Raw genomic sequence first — 19,936 nt, forward strand, 5'->3', positions numbered from 1 at the left:
TGAGGAAACCAGGCCGTCTGTGGGTGGGGTCTCCACCCTGGACCTTGCTGAGCCCACCCCCGTGGTCCCGACACATGAGCCAGCGTGTCCCCCGTCCCTTGGTGCTGGTGGGGTGGGGGGGATCTTTGGGAGGACTCCCTCCCCGGTGGTGGTGGTGGTGGTGGAGGTGCGTGCTTTCCTGAGGCCGTTTCTTTTGTCCTGTATCAGGACCTGGGTCATTATGGCTTCCATCCATCATCTCATTAGAGGTTGCAAATGGTAATTTTCGACTTCTGACCTTCTTTCTCCATTTATTAACCCGACATATTCCTGAAAACTTAACTATTTGGTTGCCCCAAGACGTAGTTCATATAGGAGAGGCAGGAGACGTGCTTGAATTTGTCCTTTGTATTTCCGGCTTTCAGAATAACGACTTGGTTCTCTGCTTAGAACATCCTCCAGAGGGTGAGGGTGTTAGGCTTTTGCGGGGGGGTTTTGCTGTCATCATGAGATCGTGGATTTAAACATAGTTTAATGAGTCTTAATCGCCATGTTTATCGTCTCATTGGTGCTCAGATAGCCCCACCTCTGGTCTGGGTTTGTCTGTTGTTTCCTCAGGATGAGACTCAGGTCAGAGTGTCACAGGTATGATGCTGTGTCCACAGTGCATCTGACCAGGAGGTCTGTGATGTCATTTTGTCCCCATATGCATGTTGTAGAGAGTTTGTTTGGGTTTTCTAAAGATTAATATTGTAAAGCAACTATATTCCAATAAAAATTAATTTTAAAAAAATTACATTAATTTTTGTAGTTATCTAAAATTGTTTCCATGGTTCCAAAGTCAGGGTATTTTCAGAGAAATCAGGTTTCTCTCCCTGTAACCCTCATTCCTTCTCTTCCCCTATAGATAACCAGTTGTCTTTTAATTGTACAGTCTATCCTTCCATTGAATTTTTATAGAAGCAAATATGTATATTTGGTCTACCTCCCCCCTTAGATAAATGTTTGTGTGTTTTCACTTTCTCCACACCGACATCACGTCCTGGAGGTCCCTCCAAAATGGCTCTCAAAGCTGTTCCGTGCTCCATCTGCAACTGCCCTGTGGCTGTAGGGTGTGGGTAACCTGCCTGCTCCCTGTGCCCTGTTACATAGTTACAGGTGGTTCTTAGCAGGCGGTCTGCGCCTTGAGTGCATGGTCCACACTTATTTCTATACCCTGAGGATCTGGCGCGATGCCCTGGATCTAATAGGAGTTCAGTGCTTGGAGGGATGCAGAGCTGGAGTTTGCACAGAGAGACTGTCCCTCCCTGCACTCTCTCTTCCGTCTCAGTACCCAGGGGAGTACGGTGTGGGAGAAAGGCTGTAGACCCCCCTTGGGACCCACAGAGATGTTTTGGTTGCTGCTGAACCTGCATCTGTGTGCTAGGGTGGCCACCCCTGGTCTGCAGGGGGCCGCGGTGATGGGGAGCTTTGCTCTGGAGTTGGGACCCAGGCTTCTGGTTCCTGACTCAGGCCCGAGTGACCAGGTAGCCGTGGACATTTCACCATTCAGGGCCTGGTTGCCCCCATCCGTAAAACGCCTAAGTGGTCAGTGTTAAAGTTCCATTTAATTACCTGTAGTACTTTTTCTCCAGAAGCAGACTGTTATTCTTCTCGGAGAAGAGGAAATAGCCCAGGTTCACAGCGGCTTTCTTCGGTTATTAAATATTGAAGAGTACAAATGTTCCCGAGAGAAGATGGCAGAGGATGAAGAATGGGAAATTGAAATGCGTCCTGGCTCGGGACTGGGGGCAGGATCCTAAATTTGTTAAAGAAGCACATAAATAAATGAAAAGCATCATCCATTTTCATTTAGCCCGAAATGCATTTCGGTTGTTACTGCTTTTTGAGCACACACACACACACCCCTCCATAGTTTCTGAGCAGGAGTGTGCATTTATCGATCACCTGCTGGGTGCAGGCTCTGGGAAGGGAGATTCTCCAGCATCGTAAGCTGCACACACAGGCTCTTCCCGAAAGTGACTGGGCACGGAATATGGAGCTTAGAGGGAAAGTGCTTATGGGGTGTCAGGGGTCCGAGGCCTCCTGGGTGCCGGGCTAAGCCCGAGGGTCCCTGACCCGTGTGCAGGTGGTGTGTTGCCGGGCAGTTTCTTCTTCCCCACTTGACGTGAGGCCTGTGGACTCCTCTCTGGATGGACATGCTGGAGGGTGGTCCCCTCGGCCACACCCTGGGGGCTTGAGCCCTCGGGACAGGGATCCATCATCTCTGAGCCACCGACACAGGTGCCAGACACACTGTGGTGGTTCCTGGGGAGGGTGCCTCTGGGAAAGGGGCCCTTTGCTTCTGAGCCCCTCTGCTCCCGGGAGCTCCCCTTCCTGCCCCAACACGCGGTGGGTCAGTGTGGTCGGCGGTGACCCCCCTGGGAGGGCTTCCTGGAGAAGGTGGCCAGGGAGGTGGCAGGAGGGTGGCCGTCTATCTCCTGTGGACTGAGGGTCTCCCTCTGGTTGCCGAGGCTGAACAGAGGGGCCTGGAGGGAAGGAAGTTTCCGGGCGCCAGTCTGGCTGATTCAGGCTGAGGACGCCCTTTCTCACCCCTGAAAACAGCAGCGCGGGAGCTGCCCGCTGCTAGAGGCGTCCGATGGGGCAGCCATCCGAAGCCGGCCGGGGATGGGTTAGGTGTGGCGTTGATCGGATACCTCCGGACCCGCCCCTTTGGGCCCGGGCCTGCAGATGTCCCTCTGGGGGTCTGGCTTTTTAAAAAAAATATAAATTTATTGATTTATCTATGGCTGCGTTGGGTCTTCGTTGCCGCGCGCGGGCTTTCTCTAGTTGTGGTGAGCGAGGGCTACTCTTCGTTGCGGCGCGCGGGCTTCTCACTGCGGTGGCTTCTCTTGTTACAGAGCACAGGCTCTAGGCGCGTGGGCTTCAGTAGTTGTGGCACTCGGGTTCAGTAGTTGTGGCTCACGGGCTCTTGAGTGCAGGCTCAGTAGTCGTGGTGCACGGGCTTAGTTGCTCCGCGGCATGTGGGATCCTCCCGGACCAGGGCTCGAACCCGTGTCCCCTGCACTGGCAGGTGGATTCTTTCTTAACCACTGTGCCACCAGGGAAGTCCCGGTCTGGCTTTTTAAAACAACTCTGCTCCTCCTGTGTACTCGGTGATGTTGAGCTGAGAGGATAAACTCCCAGTGCCAGAGGCTGGGTCGGACAGTTCTGCCCCTGTAGCGATGCGCTTGTCGAGTGGTTTCTGCCCTTTCGTGAGGACGGCAAATGGGTGACCCAGACGGATGGGAAGGGAGCAAACAGGTCGGATAACTGGCAGATGAAGACAGAGGTGAGACTGCATGTCCATATCATAGAGAACTTATCTGGGGAAAACATGAAATTGGCCCCGAAGAAAATGGCGTGTCTGACCCGCTGGGCTGGCTCTGAGTTGCATATTTCTAGGTCACTCCTGCTGCCCGGTGGGAACCTGCCTCCTCGCTGGACAGAGGCGAGCTGGCCCACCAGGCAGTCCTGGCTCAGCGCCCAGCAGAGCACGTCCCCCGCCTGGGCCCTGAGCGCTCGGGCAGAAGGAGGAGTGGGGATGGGGGCTGGGCACACACATGTTTCCTGGTTCGGTGCTGGCCAGGGCCCTGGAGCCCGGACCTTGGCCGTCCGAGCAGCGTGCCACCTCTTGCTGAAAGGCGGTCATCGGTTCCTGAAAATCAGCCGTTCTGGGTGGAAACACTGGCTGGGATCCTGTTCCTTCTTATTTTACACGGGAAACGTTTTAATGCACTGCTTCTTCACCCCAGACCCCCAGTCAAGTTTCCTAAAATGTATGTGAAAGGCAGTGGTGTGCCAGCATCTAGGCTGCAGCCTGTCGTGTGGGCACGTAAGAGCTTAAAGCAGCACTGCTTCCTGGTGACCAGGCCATCAGTGTGGTGGGGGATGGTTTGTCCATCGTTCCATAAACTCTACCTCTGCATCCAGCAGCAAGTAGCACAAGGGTGAGTAAACGCTGGGGAAAATTGCAAACGGAAGTTTACCACGAAAGCACGGCCTTTCCCGTGATGAACTGTTTTCCTTGAGGGGAGAGGGTGCAGGAAGGGAGGGGGCTGACGTGGCTGCTTCTTTACTGGTTGCTGCAAGCATGCCCTCAGGTTCAGGACCTGATACTTGGCACTTTGGGAGGGCGTGGCTCTGCCTTCTAGAAAGGTCCGAGGTCATGGGGTGGGGGGATCCAAATTAAACTGGGAGGCCGGGAGAGTTCAGTTTGGGGAGAGTTGAGGAGGGAGGTGAAGGGCAGAGCCTAGGACCACGGGGTGGGGCCTCCAGGTGTGCAGCCTGCCACCTGGCCAGGACCCAGAAACAGCTTTGCGAGTGGTCCCTGCATTTGCACACCTGGCCGGTGGGAAGGAGTTTTATTTAAGGATTATCACTTGATTTTTATTTTTGGCTGTGGCTGGGCCTGTTGAATTGTGTGCCAAGAGGACTCTTGCTTGAGAGTTCTACTTTTACAGGTTTAAAAATAGCCTCAAAGCTGTGTTCCTACCTCCTGGTGGCTTCCCTGGGGGCTGGGGTAGTGGGCTGGGCTATGGCCCTGCTGCCTGGGCATGGGTGGGCATGAGCCCAGGCGTCCCCTCTGTCTCCCTGAGCCAGTCAGGGTGGCCGTGGGCCGATAGGGGTGCACCTGGAGTCGCTGGTCAGGTGCTGTCCCTGCCCTTTTCCTTGTAGGCTTGGGGAGGCATGAAGGCTGGACCACGTGGGTGGGCCGGCCGTCCTGGTGGGTGAGTGCTGCGCGAAACGCTTTGCCACAAGGAGCTGCTTTCCTGTGTTCGGGGCTCCACGCCTGTAGCCCATTTTGCCTCTCCCTCTGAAAGCGCTGGTTTGCCAGCATGCTGGTCGGGGTATTAGAGCATGCTCAGGTTTGTTTGGACTCTGGGCTGCGTGAAGGGGGCATTTTGGATGCAGAAACCAAGCTTTAGAAAGTCACGTTGGACACCTGCGTGAGGGTCCCTCTGGGCTCACAGAGCAGCCCGGGCCTCCCCCTTCTCCCTGTTACACTCTGCTGCCTGCCTGCTCTTGTGGGAGGTGGGTGGGAGCAGGCTGAACCCCCTGCGGAGCTGGCCCTGGTTTCCCTTCGGGGCCATGCACCTGGCTGCTGGGCTTTGCTCACGTGGGTGTCCTGCTGAGCGGGGGCCCAGTGAGGGAACTGATGAATTAACGGTGCAAACGTCTCTCTCCTGGGCGTGCCCTCCAATCTTAGAAGGTTCGGGGGTTCTGAATCCTATCTTGGGCAGGTATTCTGGCTCCCCTGGCCTCCTGCAGGCTTCCTTCCCATCCCCTGGCCGGCCCCGGCCATCTGCCGGGTCAGCAGATGCCACAGAGCTGGCACCAGGTCTTGAAAAGGAGAGAATCATCAGGCTGGGAGCTGGGCCATGTGACCCAGGCAAACCCTGTGACCGCTGGTGCAGAGGCCCTTCCCGCCCTGCTGGGCTGTGGCTCCTACTCCTGGGACCCCTGCCTGTGACTTAGCTGCCGGCAGGTATGAAGCTGCCTTTCCTGGCCCACCTGCGTGGCTGCAGAGGTGCAGAGAGGCTCAGGAGGGGGACCCGAGAGTGGGCCTCTGTCAGGACGCGCTTGTGGAAGGCCACGGGCTCGTGGCAGGCGTGACTCCAGGATGCTCTGCGCTGGTACTTCTCACTGTGAGAGTTTGGCGAAGTCAGTGGAAGCGTCATCAGTGGGGGCGTTAGGGGCACAGCCAGAGGTGAGGAGCAGAGGGATGGGAGGGAGGGGGCCAGCTGGGACCCCCAGCACTCCCCAGGGGCCACTTGACCTGCTAAAGGAGGACTCTTCTTATGGCCTGCGGATTCTCTGGGGGCGGGAAGACCCTCTCTGGGCTTGGTGGAAAGAGGGGGGATTGTCCCCCCCTCCCAGAGCCAGCTCAGCCTCCTTGGCCCGAGAGTACTGTCTCACGGGGAGTGTGGTGGGCGGAATCATGGCTCCCCACAATGTCCTCGTCCTGATCACCAGAACCTGTGACTGTGTCACCTCACGAGGCCAAAGGGGCTTCGCAGACGTGATTGAGTTAAGGGTCTGAGATGGGGAGATGGGCCTGGGTTATCCAGGTGGACCCAGTGTCGTCACAAGGGTCCTCGTGAGAGGGAGGCGGGGGACTCAGAGAAAGAGGAGGAGAGTTGACAATGGAATCAGAGGTCGGGGTGATGTCCCTGATGGTGAGGGGTCACCAGCCAAGGAATGTGGGTGCCTCTAGAAGCAGAAAGGGCCAGGAAGTGGACTTTCTCCTGGAGCCAGCCCTGCCCACACCTTGACTTGAGCCCCTCGAGAGCCATTTCAGACTCTGACCTCCAGAGCTGTAAGAGGACACACTCTCCCACTCCGTCTGTGGTGACTTATTACAGCAGCAGTAGGAAATCAACGTGGGAGGGGCCCTGTGTGTGGCATTGCACCCCTGCCCCCACCTGCAGGAGACCCTCCCGGCCCCCGACTGACGGAGCAGGGGCACAAGGGGAGCCCTTTGCTGCCGCAGGTGGTATCCGGGGCCGGTGGCCCGAAGGCCAGGCCACTGCGGAAGAGGCCATGAGCTGGGCTCTGAGGTTGGAGGGCAGCCCGAGGAGAGCCGCGGGGGCCAGAGGCCAGCTGCCACGGGCCCTGACAGCCCCTGGGGGACACGGTCCCGTTGGGGGGCTGCGCAAGACGAGGCCACCTTCTGAGTGACCGGCTCAGTGCTTTCCGCCTGGCGGGAAGTTGGCCTCCTGTTTCTTCTCTATCCGAGAGGAGGAGGAAAATTGATTGCAGGGATTTGTATCGTCTTTGTCCTGTGCAAGGAGCCAGCAGCTGTGCTCTGCACTGCAGTTGACCTAAATATGTTGCCGGAGGGAGCAGACCCATAATATCCGCCGACATGGGGTCTAATCATCGTTGCAGGCGTGGGGAGAGTTGCGTGGCCTTGGGGCAGCCATTTGCTCAGAGAAAGGCTTGTAGGAGAGAAATGATCAGAATGCTGATGGGTTTTATTTGTTTAGCTGTCTTTGTGCCCCCAGGAGAGGAGGCACCTGGAAGAGGCGGGAAGGCTTCTTAACGTTTGCTGTGAACTGGGACGAGTGGATTTGCCAGGCTGTGCCCAAGTGTCCTTGTCTGCGGGGCCGCTGTCCCCTCACTGGCTTGTGGGGGGGGGGGCGGCTTTGAGGAGTGAGGAGGGCAGGACTGCGGGGGTTCCTGGGAGGAGGGAGGAGCCCGCTGGTCTCGGCTCCACAGAGCGGCCACCCCGGGAAGGCCCAGGAGAGCAAGGGGCAGCTTGAGGGGTGATGGTGCCCGCGGGAAGGGCAGGGCCGAGGGGGCTTTGTCAGGAGCCCAGGTTAGGAGGACATGGCCCGAGGCCCCCCTGCCTCCAGGACTGGAGTCCGTGAGTGTGTCTGCACGCTTGCAAGCAGGCGAGGAGCATCCCTGGAGCTTGGGACGGGAGCTGTGTGTCCGCACGTGTCCACAGCGGCCTGGCTGACCATCTCCACACGGTGGGAACCAGCTGCACGTGACCCCTCGCAGGTGAGTGGCGTGGGGAAGGGAGTTCGGCGGCTTTGAGGAAAATGTGGTTTCCTGCGGATGACGCTGTGGATGAGGAGGCGGCCGGGGGTGCCTTGCCCTTCAGGTGGAGCCAAGGTCCACAGAGGGGACTGGAGTGTGTGTGGGCGATGGGGTTCAGAGGAGCAGATGGGAAGGCACCCAGCACCCCGAGCTCGGCTCCCAGGAGCAAGGCTGCGGTGGCGTGAAGCCCGTCGCCTCTGTTTCCCCCCGTGAAGCTCCCTGGCCGGCGAGTCCGCCCACGCCTGTCCTCGAGAGGCGGTGGGAGCCCCTGCACACCCGGCCGAGCCCGAGGCGGCCCACCACCCCCCCCCCCCCCCCCCCCCGGGGACGCACTCTCACTACTGCGGAGGGCCGGCCGCCCGGAGCCCGGGGGGTGGGTCTCTGTGGGGGGTCCCTGGGAGCTTCACCCACCCTCACCCGGTGCGCCTCGACTGAGCACTGCCGTAAGCCAGGCCCTCCGTGGGGGGCCTCCGAAGTGGGTCCCGCGGGAGGAGGCTGAGCAGTGCTCCGCGGGCGCTCACGAGGGCAGAGGGGTCTCCACGTGGCTCCAGGGCCCAGGCTCTCCCACTGCCAGGGGGAGCACGTCCTCTCAGAAGGGGGCCCCAGGGCCCCGCCTGCGTCGGGACAGGAGACCCGCCTCCCGAGGGTCCAGGGTCCAGCGGGACGCTGCACCCGGGTGGCCCTGGGGTCAGGTCACGCAGGCGAGGTGCCTGGGGCACCACCAGATGCCACTCCGGGCGGGTGTGGGTGCTTGGTCACGGCAGCGTCCCCGCTTTGACAGAGCCTGGTGCGTTACACTTGCACGGCGAGTATTTGCTCGTGGAGTTGTGTGCGGGCAGTGGCTTCTCCGCACAGCCAGGCGTACATGGTGTGGGGCCGAGTGGAGGTCCCCGTGGAGGCTGGGGCTCCTGAGCGGATTACGTGTCAGGGCTCTGGACCCCCGATCGTCTGAGTGCCCCCCGCCACCTCCCAGCAGGTGCTCTGTGTGCAAGGACATCACAGGTGGGGACTCTGAGTGCCCTTGAGTCCTCAGGGCCAGGGTCCCCGGGAACCCCAGTACGAGGCGGGGCGAGGCCGAGGCCCGAGGTTTGGGACCCGCGTGCCTGGCGTGCAGGATGCAGACGTCCCTCAGATGCTGGTGGCCGGCCACTCACTCTTGGCACCGTTTGCTGAATTCCCACCATGGCCCCCCCCCTCCCACTGGTGTCCTCTCTGCCTGGTTCTCGACCAGCCTGGTGCGTGCATCCTGCAGTTCACTTGCTGTGCTGTCCCCACTGCCCAGTGTCCATTCACCGCATCTTTCCTGGCTTACCCTTGAGCCAGGCTGGGTCCTGGGCCGTCACAGACAGTGAATCAGACGGGGTCCTCTCTCTGGGGCCTGAGTTGGGGCATCTTGCAGCTGAATGTGACTTAGGAATGTGGCGTGCTTACCAGGGGTCATGTTTGCTGAGCCCCTCCCTGTGGAGCTGTGTCACCTGAGGGAATCCCCTCCCAGCACCCTGGGGAGGACCCGTGTTGTCCCTGAAAGGAAAAAGCAAGACCCACAAGGGAAGATGACAAAGGGCCACATAAGATGGGAGGGGGTCGGGGGGGGGGTCTCTCTGGGGGAAAATGGCGCTTGAGCCAGCACTGAGGTCGAGGGGCACCAGCATGTGCAAAGGTCCTGGGGTGGGGTCTGACTGTGGAGGCATTTGGGCACCTGAGAGAAGGCTCCTGTGGCTTGAACCCAAAGAGCAAAGGTGAGAGCAAGAGCACAGGACGTCGAAGTTGGGAGTGGGGTGGGGCCTCAGGCTGGAAGGACTCCCTGTGTGGCCAGTTTGGGCGGGGCAGCGTCAGGTTCTGACTTACACTTTAGAGGAGCCTCTGACTGCCGTTTGGAGCCAGACTGGAGGGTGTGAGGAGAGCTGGGGTGCCAGTTAGGAAGCAGGGTGCGAGCCGAGATGAGAGCGGGTGGGTTTGGGGGTGTTTGGAGGAAGAACCCCGACAGGTGGGGGTGAGGGCCCTCCCATCTGCACCTGGCACGGGGCCCCTCTGCTGTAAATAAGCCAGACTGAGAGGGGTGGGGCACAGCCCTCCTGGGGCTGGCGGTCCGAGGCCTGGCTTCCCGCAGCCCCGGAGCAGGGGTCTCTGCTCTCCTGTCACCCATCTCCGTGGCTGCTCTTCGCTCATTGCCTGGCCCCGGCTGGACCCTGCTTCTGAGTCTTAACTTGGAAATGTCCCCCAGGCCCTAGGCAGAGGCTGGCCCCTCCCCCTGGTCCCCCGCTTTGTGAGGCCCCTTTACAGAGCCTCTCCTGTGCCCCTGGGAGGCACCAAGTCCAGTGTGTTGGGAGGCCATGGTCCTCAGGGAAACTAGGCGGCACGAGGGCCGCCCTGCTTCACCCCAGGACTGAAGGGGGGGGCGGTCTCTGGAGGAGACCGTGGCTAACAGGAGCCAGGTGGGATGGCTCCCTGTGGGCTTGGCGTGGTGTCCTCCCAGCCCCCTTGTCTGGAGGGTCTTCTCCCAGGGGGTGGGAGGGACCACAGGGCCCTGAAGAATGCTGAGCCACATGCCCAGATCAGGGCAGAGCCCAGCAGGAGGGGCAGCGCGGGAGGTCCCGAGGACTCCAAATATTTACCGAGCACGTGGATGCCAGCACTCAGCAAACCTAAACATCTGCCCCTCGTTAGTGGCCAAATCGGGCGAGTCCTGAACTCCCCAGGTGGGAGGTGGGGCTGGCGCCTCTCCTTCCTGCCCCCGCCCCGGACGCCCGCGAGAGGCAGCAGGGTCCCCCCCATGGCTCTGCCTGCACTGGGCGGGGTGGCCGCTGTGTAGACACGGCCGCTCTGCCAGCCCGTCTGTTTCTGGGACCTGGGGCTGTCATACTGACCTTGGCCTGAATTTCGGGGTCTTGGGCTCGGCCCTGTGTCCCCAGGTCTGGTGAGGTGGCCAGGACAGGAGAGGAACCTGCTGGGTCCCCCTGAGCCCCATCCTATCCAGAAAGCAGGTTCCCGGCCAGCGAGGGTCTCACTTGACTGGCAGCGAGGGCAGCGGATCCTGGCCTCCCCTGGGCTCCAGTCCACGCCCCTGATTTTGGTGAATTAGTTGGTCACATTCTGAGGTCTCAGGAATGCCTTTTGGGACTTGCCCAAGTGAGGCTTCTCCTGTGGGAATTTCCATTGCAGCCTGTCAACCCCACGATTGGGGTGGTCTGTGACCCACCACCCGGACCGTGGCTGCCACACGCCACACGTGGAGCTGACTTCTGGGTAGAGGGAGCGCTGAGCTGACCCTCAGCCAGACCCTGGAGCCCACCGCTGCACATACACCAGCCTCGGTCCCACCCGGCAGGCCGGTGACCCTGACCCTGGGCCGTCGTGGTGTTGGCTCGGAAGTCTGCCGACCTCCCGGGCCCGGGGAGGGTCGTCCCTCTGTCACTATTGTCAGAGTTCGCGTTCCTCTGTCCGGGGGGCTGCTTGGTCTGTTTTCCCCGAGGCTGTTGAATAGGCTCCCCTTGGACATGGCCAGTGGGGGCCATGGGCTGGGCGTCCGGGGTTCATCCTGCCGCCGGCTGACACTCCCCAAGGGCTCCCGCGCTGTGGACGCCGCGGGCCGGGCACAGAGGCCCACCTGCTGGAGCTCCCGGGGCCTGGAGCCGGCGGCACCCGCAGGGTCGGGCAGGCCCTGCACTCGCAGCTGCTGCTGAGTTACACCTGCAGAGAGCGCTCAGGAGCCAGCGTCTCAGCAGTGTAGGCTGTTGTCATTGTCACCAAGCGACCGGGGGAGTTGGGTCTCGGGGGAAAGCATACTGACCGCAGGCTGAGCTGCAGGCGGGCGAGCACAGCCCTGCCCCATGGGAGCGCGTGTGGTCCCTTGCCCGGGACCATCTCGGGGACTCTGGCAGGCGCTACCCCTGCCGCCTGGACGCTCCCCTCTCAGGTGCACGGGCCTCGATCCTTCTCCGCAGCCATGCTCACGTTTGCCCTCGGCTCAGGATCACTGAACAGGGCTGTTCCTACGGCCCAGCCCGCCCTCCGCCCCCCTGCCGCCGAGGGTGGCTCTCTGTGTGGGTCACTTCTTCATCACAAGTGTCCGGAGCGTGCCTGGTGCACGAGGCTGCCCAGCGCTCACTGGTGGAGTGGCCGATGCGGCCTCTGAGCTGCTCTGGTTCAGCCTGGCCCAGGCCGTCAGGTTTGTTTTGCAACTTTAGCTGTTTGCAGAAGAGCGGAAATGGGATCATTGGCCCAAAGCAGCTGCCCGCGGAGGGGCCGATCTCTGGTCTTGGCCCTCGACACGCTGTCGCCTGGGGAATGGGTGTCTGTCGAGGCTGTGACTCCACGTGGCTTTGTAGCTGGGCCACGGCATGCGCTGCGGCTGCTGTGGCTGTGTCCCTGCTGCACCACTGTCCCATCTGCGCGTGGGCAGCCTTGCCCTAGGGCCCCGGTGGAGCCGAGCGAGGGGTGTGGCGGCGGCCTCGTGTGCCTCTTCGTGGCCCCAGGTCCTCTGCCCTCCGTGAGTCTGGGGCCTGCCTGTCCCAGGTGGGCGGTGGCTCCTCCAGGGTCACATCTTCGAGAACGCTGAGGAGTGAGGGCTCACGTCCAGGAAATGCAGGAGGTGGGCAGAGGGGTGAGGACGGTGTCACCGTGGGGCCGTGACGAGAACGAGCCCCCCATGTACCGGTTCAGAAACAAGAAAAAGCGATTTCAGACGTGACTTGGGTCTCGTATCTGCAGGAGCCTTTGGCCCGAGGGAGGTGACCTAAGATTTCCAGATGGACTCGATTGCATCTTACCGTGATTACATCGTACAAAGGACTTGGGGCGGGATCCTGGAGAAGTTGCCTGCAGCTACCTGTCATTCCCCAGATGTCTGTGGGGCGACCGAGTGGGGAGGGGCTTTGCGGGGTGGCGAAGGAGTTCCCCACCTGGAGGACAAGGGTCCTGGTTGTAGCTGGGCTGTGCTCACTTCTGGGGGGTGGGGGCGGAGAGCAGAACCCCTTCATTCACTCAGCAAGTGCTTGGGGCTCTCAGGTGCTCGGTGTAGGCTGACCCCCAGGCCCAGGGCTGAGCCCTAATTTAAAAAATTTTTAAATTTATGGTTGATTTACAATGTTGTGTGAATTACTGCTGTATAGCAGAGTGATTCAGTTATACATATATATACGTTCTTTTTTATATTCTTTTCCATTATGGTTTATCCCAGGATATTGTATATAGTTCCCTGTGCTCTACAGTAGGACCTTGTTGTTTATCCATTCTGTATATAATAGCTTACATCTGCTAACCCCAAACTCCCACTCCATCCTTCCCTCAACCCCCTTCCCCTTGGCAACTACCAGACTGTTCTCTATGTCCCTGAGTCTGTTTCTGTTTCATAGATTGGTTCATTTGTATCATATTTCAGATTCCACATATAAGTGATATTGCGCGTTATTTGTCTTTCTCTGTCTGACTGACTTAGTATAATCATCTCTGGTTGCATCCATGTTGCTGCAAATGTGAGCCCTCACTCTTGAGTCAGCGGGTGATGCTTCCCGCTGCCGGGGGCTCTGGTCTGGGCCTGCAGCAGGACCAGCACCCGTCTGCCTCTGGTTGTGGCCTTGGGCCTCCTGCACGCCGGGCGCTGCCTGGGCATGTGCACGGCAGGTGGTGCACGCATGTTCTCCCATGGTGGGAGGAGGGTGGGTCTTTCCTTAGCTCCCCCTGTGGGCTTTTTGCTCCCATCGTCCCTGCAGCCTGGCTAGGCCCCCTACCCCACCGTCAGTGCCCAGGTAGGAGGAGAGCCGGAATCCCCGCCCTGGACCAGACTTAGGTCAGGAGCATCTGTGTCCCCCACGAAACTCTGCAGGACTTGTGTCAGGCTGGACTGGGCCTCTTCATCGATGCATAACTCACTTCTTCAGTAGAGGTAGCTGGGGTGCTTTGGGGGAGACACGAGAAGTGCAGGACTAGACTGTATGCAAAGCGGGTTCCGGAACCTTCTTGCACACCCTCCTCCTTCTGCTGTTTGCGCCCAGCCGTCAGAGGGGTGGCCGTCCATGGTCCTGATCACCTCCCTGTGCACGGTGCTCTCTGAGGCCCCCTTCCTCACTAAGCTCAGCCCGCCCTGGGTCCACAGGCCCAGAGGGTCTGTGTCTTCACTGCAGCTCCAGCCTGGAGATGGGAGGAGACCCGTCCTCAGGAGTGTGGGCTGGGTGGCTGCTTACGGATCTCTTGTGTTGTGTGGCTGGTTCAAGCCATCTGGAACCTTCTTGCCAAAAGCTAGACTCGCCGGCCTGGGTGTCTGAGTGCAGTGAGGCCCTCTGGGGAAGAGGGAGTCAGGACCCCACCCCTCAAGGGCTCAAGGCCCTGCCGAGAAGGTTGCACTGGACTCTGGTGCAGATTTAAGTAAGAAGGACGTGGCTGGGTTTGCTTCTTAGGAAGCGAGTGTGAACTTCTGGGAGTGCCAGTTCCTCAAACTCAGTTTGCTTAGTTCGAAGCCTTTGAGCTTTGGTCGTGGCACGTAAAAACCAAGTGGAATCGTGTGTGTTTGCGTGGGTTCTGCAGCGTGAGTCACAGTGCTGGTGTCCCTCGAGGAGAGCAGGATGGCTGGCCAGGGCAGCGTGCAGACGCCCACACCCAGGAGAGGCCGCAGCTGGCCTGTCAGCACAGCGTCCTGGCCACGAGCCTGGGCTCGGGAGCCAGACCTCCTGAGTTCATGCCCTGTTATGGACTGAACGTTTGCACCTCCCAAAGTGCACGTGCTGAAGCCCTCACCTCCACGTGGTGGTGGTGAGAGGTGGGCCCTTGGGAGGCGATTAGGGTTAGCTGAGGTCACGATGGTGGGGCCCCGTGATGGAATCAGTGCCCTTATAAGAAGAGGAAGAGATGCCAGAGCTGGCTCTCTGCCTCTGAGGACACAGTGAGAAGGCTGCCGTCTGCAGGCCCCGGAGAGAGTCCTCGCCAGGAACCGAATCTGCCGGCACCCTGACCTTGGACGTCCAGCCTCCAGGGCTGTGAGAGATAAATGTCTGTTGTTTAGGCCACCTGGTCTGTGGTATCTTGTTATAGCCGCCTGAGCACACTAAGACACGCCCACCTCCACTGTACAGTCTCCAGAAAGGGAGGCCTCATCTGTCTGTAGAAGTCTGGCCGGTGGTCAACCCTGGGGACGGGGCAGGACAGGATGCAGGGTGGAGGGAGTGGCAGGGGCTGCTGTGGGGCCTGAAGCGCGCAGTCTCTGGATCTGGGTGTCGTCTTGCGGTGTCTGGTCGTGCAGAAATGCAGAGCAACGTCCACTTAGGGCGTGTGCAGCCACGTGTGTACGAGGTTCCTGTCGCCTCTGTAACAGATTTCCACAAACTGGGGGCTTAAAGTAGCCTCCTTATTCTCTTACAGTTCAGAGGCCAGAAGTCTGAAATGAGTGTCACAGAGCTCAAGTCAAGGTGCGGGCAGAGCCGTCTTCCTTCTGGAGGCTCCAGGGGAGACTCTGTGTCCCTGACTCTTCCAGCTCGTAGACGCTGCCCGTGCCCCTGGCTCTTCACAGTCAGCGGGACAGCACCTTCCTGTCTCCTCTCTCTGACCCCTGACCCTCCTGGCTTCCTCCTGAGTTTCCATCATTGTGATGACATTGGTCCCATGCACGTAATCCAGGATACACACCCGTCTCAAGATCCTTATCACTTCTGCAGGGTCCCTTGGTCCGTGTAAGGTGCTTAGTCACAGCTTCCAAGGTTAGGATGGTCCATCCTTGGGGCCATTCCTCAGCCCACCTCACGCTCCCAATTAGAACAGCAGCTACCTGGCACTGGCTTCCATCACACCTGGAATAAATGTCCGGTCCTCATTCTGGCTTCCCGGGCTCTGATGCCCCGCCCACATCTCATCTGTGACTCCTCCCCCCAGCCCACGGCCCCTCCTGCCTTCGCCTCACCAATGCTGCTCCCTCTGCCCATCCCACGCTCCCCCCCAACCCCTACCCTGCCGGTCCGTGACCTTCTGTTCATCCAGGTTCTGACTCAGACACACCTTGGTCCGGCTTCTCTCAAGCACCCGCTCCCCCTCCCACTGTACCCCTCGTCGTCCCGCCGCACCCCTCATCCTCCTGCCGCACGGTTCTCAGGTGGTCAGCAGCCAGGTGGCGGAGCTCTCTGCCCCTCACGTGGGCTTTGCTCTGCGGCCGAGACCTCCCAGAACTACACCTGCTGCGTGTGTGTCTGTGGAGTGACCAAGTGCCGCCAGCGTCCCTTCCTCGGGGTGTCCTGCCCCATGGAGGTGGTTTGGTGAAATACCTTTTGTGTGTCTATCTTGAATGGGTTTTATTTAGTAAAGACACCCTCACCCTTGCTTCGCCCCAGATCTTGCCCTGACTGTGTAAAAGGAGCCCTGGTTGATAGACTCCTGCGGGTGTGCCCCCCAGGAAGGAGCAAGAGAGCTGCTGTTGCCAGCTGTCTAAGTGCTTTGCAGACCAGCCCTCTCTCGGCACCTCTGCATGGGGGGCAGAATGGACCACATGACACTCACCTGGGCTTCTCTCCCTTCACAGAGGAGGAGCTCCGGAAGCTGCGAGAGGAAACCAACTCGGAGATGCTGCGGCAGGAGCTGGACCGGGAGCGGCAGCGGCGGATGGAGCTGGAGCAGAAGGTCCAGGAAGTGCTGAAGGCCAGGTGAGGAGGGGGAGGGGCCAGGTGAGGGGGGGGGGAGGGCCAGGTGAGGAGGGGGGAAGGGCCAGGCGAGGAGCCCAAGGCCAGGTGAGGAGCCCAAGGCCAGGTTGGGAGGAGGGGAGGGCCAGGTGAGGAGCCCAAGGCCAGGTGAGGAGGAGGGGAAGGCCAGGTGAGGAGCCCAAGGCCAGGTGAGGAGGAGGGGAAGGCCAGGTGAGGAGCCCAAGGCCAGGTGAGGAGGGGGGAAGGGCCAGGTGAGGAGGGGGAGGGCCAGGTGAGGAGGGGGGAGGGCCAGGTGAGGAGGGGGAGGGCCAGGTGAGGAGGAGGGAGGGCCAGGTGAGGAGGGGGGAAGGGCCAGGCGAGGAGCCCAAGGCCAGGTGAGGAGCCCAAGGCCAGGTTGGGAGGAGGGGAAGGCCAGGTGAGGAGCCCAAGGCCAGGTGAGGAGGGGGGAAGGGCCAGGTGAGGAGTCCAAGGCCAGGTGAGGAGCCCAAGGCCAGGTGAGGAGGGGGGAAGGGCCAGGCGAGGAGCCCAAGGCCAGGTGAGGAGCCCAAGGCCAGGTGAGGAGCCCAAGGCCAGGTGGGGAGGAGGGGAGGGCCAGGTAACACTGTCGCCCAGGTAGCGTTGCCCTCTCAGTGAGTAGCGGTCCCCTGAGCCAAGACCCTGATCAAACCCTGAGGTGGCCGGTCCCCGTGAGCGGCCACCGCCGCCCTCCCAGCCCCTGCCGGACCCAGGGCATCAGGAGGGTACACGGGTGAGTGGTGACGGTGGGCCTGGCCCCAACTTTCTGGGCTGAGTCCTGCCTGTGCCCGCGGCGAGCTGCGATCCTGGGAAAGTGGCTGCCTTCCTGTGCCTCGGGGCCTGGCGGGGGGTGGGGTGGGGGCATGTAGGTGCTTCTGTTGCACGCTGGAGGGGGAACGGGCGGAGTCTCAGCTGAGTCCTGGGAGGTCTGGCCAGGCAGGGCTGAAGAGGGACGCAGAGCCCCCAGAACCACCTGACGTTCCCCCAGGTCTTGGCCGGCAGTCGCCCCCAGGACCCTGAGACCCTGCCCAGCCTGCCTGTGTGCTCTCACGCTCACTCCCCACACCCTGCCCCAGTGCCCACTCGGACACACCCCGCCCCGAGCCCCTGACAGCACCCTTGGGCGGGGTCAGCCTGCCATGGCCAGTCACCTCCTCCCAGCAGGGTCCCTCCATCCTGGGGCGGCCAGAGGCCGCCCCAGCTTCCGGACGGGGTGGTGTGGACTCCCACCTCTGCCCACGCGAGCTCGGCCCCTGCCTCATGGTGCTGCCAGCCAAAGCGGGTCATTCCAGAGGGATATTTGCAAGTCCTAGGAGCTGTGTTCTTCCCGTCCTGATAAAAACCCCCAGGGCTCCCTGTCCCTGTGTACAGCGTCCAGGCCGGCGGCCTGGCGGACAAGGCCTGGGAGCTGAGGCCGCCAAAGTCTCCACCCCTCCCCCTCACCAGCCTGGCCTCTGGCCCCGCGCCCCTTTGTCCAGGCCCCCCTGGCCTGAGTGCACAGCCCTCTCCAGCTTGGGACACCCCAGTCAGAGCTGGCTTTTCCGTGGGGTGGCTTGGTGTCGTTGTCGTTTGCGTCGTCACTACGGTGGGGCTCTGAGGAGACCCCCGCTCCAGGTACCGCGCCGTGCGGGCTTCAGCTGCTGGAAAGGCCGAACCTCCTGTGCTTCGTGCTGGCCTCCTCTGGGTCTCAGCAGCTGGTTCTCAGCCCCGGGGAACAGGTGGCACTTGGTTCCCTGGAGGAGAAGGTCCTTTAGTTTCCTGCTCTGCTGGGTGTTAGGACAGCTCCGTGGGCTTTCTGGTGCCCCTGAACGAAGGCCACCTGCCTGTCCCACAGGTCAGCGTGGCCCATTCTGCAGTTCTCTGGGGCTCCCCACGGGGGCCCCCGTGTTGGGGGAGGGTGTCACTTGCTTTGCCGGGCTACAAGGCCGGCACCCCTCCCTGGACCAGAAATCGGACCACGGCTTCAAGCAGTACTTTCCCTGATGTTAAACCTTATGTGAAAATCTGTAGACGTTCAAAGATTCAATTACATTTAATAACGCAAAGAGGTGCAGCCAGCGACCTGACCTGGGATGACTCTGGGGGATCCAGGTGCTTGGCTGGGTATGGGGTGTATTGTCAGCCCGCTGGCTGGCCAGGCCTGGCCTCTCATGGCATGTCACAGTGCTGTCACCTGCACTGACGCGCTTCTGTCTGATGCAGTTTGTGTTTATGTGTGGCTTTACTGGAGGCCCCGCTTGCCCTGGTGGCATCGGGCGGCGCTCAGCCTGAGAGGACCCCGTGTGCCAGCTCCCTTTGCAGGGTCCATGTCTTCTGTCTTCCACCCTCCCGCCACCCCCAGCCCGCTCTGGGGGTTTAATCCTCGTCCTTTCACCAAAGCCCCTTGGGTGCCTGGCCCCTGATAGGTTCTGAGGCTGCAGACAGATCTGTTTCTCACGGGTCTGCTTGGGGACCAACTGGGGATTACAGGAAAGGAACATCCAGGCCCGGACCGAGGAAGAAGAAGCTGAGGGTCCTGGGGAGCATGGGGTTTAGGGGGGGGCTTAGGGTTTAGGAACCTTCTGGAAGCTGAGACCTGAAGGAGGAGAGGAACAGGGAGAAGCAGGTTCCAGGCAAGGGACCTCCTCTTTCCTTGTTATCCTGGTGCCCATCTGGGGTCGCTGTGGGCCGTCCAGGGTGGGCAACTGTGTGGAGGGCCACCTTCACACCTGGGCGCACGCACACACACACACTCGATCTGCAGGATTAAAACATGGTCGTTTATACAAACCTCTGTTTTGCTTTTTAAGAAAATTCCTGGGAAATCGCCTTGGTTTAAGCTTACTCCAGGCGGAGGCCACGTCCAGTTATCGGTTCGAAAGCAACATGGAGAAACTGCCTTTGACCTCCACTGGCCTCTGGTCAGGCCCTGCCCGGGCCCCACCCTTGGGTTTGCTCTCAGCGGCACCTCCCACGGCTCCTCCGCCCTCCCGGCTGCGTTGAGGGGGCCGGAGGGTGCGTGTCATTGTCCTGTGCTGCACCGCCCACGGTGTTGGTTGGGGCTTTGGCCGGGGCACCCCGTGTGGGAACTACGCAGACCCTGGTGACTGCCTCCCGTGCCCAGCCCGGCCCTGACATGTGGCCCTGGCGCCCCCCGCCCGTGGGCTTCAGCATCTGTCCTGCGGCCTCGGGTTGTTGCTGGTGGGATAATTAGATTTTAGAAAAGCCCTCCAGGCGCACTCCACTCCAGACTTGTTCCGCTGATCGGTAAACATCCGCGGAGGTTGTTCCAAAACATTTGGAAGAATCCACAGTTATTAGGAGTACAGGGCCCTTTCTTCTGATGAAGTGAAGTCCCGGGCGGGCATTCGTGTTGCTCTGAGGCCACCGCTCACTCCCCACCTACCCGGAGCTGTGGGTGGACCCGGCTGGGAGGCCCTGATACGCTGTCTGCCCTCTGCCTTCCTCTTAATGTTCAGAACGTCATGGCTGTGCGCTGTGTTGTCAGTCTGTTTCCCACGTCCCGTGCACGTTAACAGGCGCTCACGATGTTCCATATGTGGTGTGACGGGAAGAAGGTAAAATTCCCCCCCACCTGGAACACCTGCGCTCGTGTTGCCAGCTGTCTTTCCCTGCAGGCAGCTAGCAGCCCATTTGTACCTAAATACCTGTCCGATTCTAGCGGTGATTATGTTGGAAAGATCACACAGCCAGTGGCTGTGCAGTGTCAGTATCATCAGATGCAAGCCAAATGGTAC

General features: G+C 60.5%; 1 protein-coding gene across 5 annotated transcripts in view; it reads left to right on the plus strand.

Moving 5' to 3' along the window:
* Positions 1 to 19,936, plus strand: part of GRAMD4 (GRAM domain containing 4) — a 78,400-nt gene that overhangs the window by 40,789 nt on the left and 17,675 nt on the right. For all 5 annotated transcript variants that reach the window (XM_068560449.1, XM_068560451.1, XM_068560452.1 and 2 more), the window contains one exon: positions 16,067 to 16,187. In XM_068560449.1, coding sequence (XP_068416550.1) covers positions 16,067 to 16,187 — 121 coding nt within the window. The remainder of the gene's footprint in view (positions 1 to 16,066; positions 16,188 to 19,936) is intronic.

The sequence above is a fragment of the Eschrichtius robustus genome, chromosome 13 (genome assembly GCF_028021215.1).
Source record: "Eschrichtius robustus isolate mEscRob2 chromosome 13, mEscRob2.pri, whole genome shotgun sequence".
Taxonomy (NCBI): Eukaryota; Metazoa; Chordata; class Mammalia; order Artiodactyla; family Eschrichtiidae; genus Eschrichtius; species Eschrichtius robustus.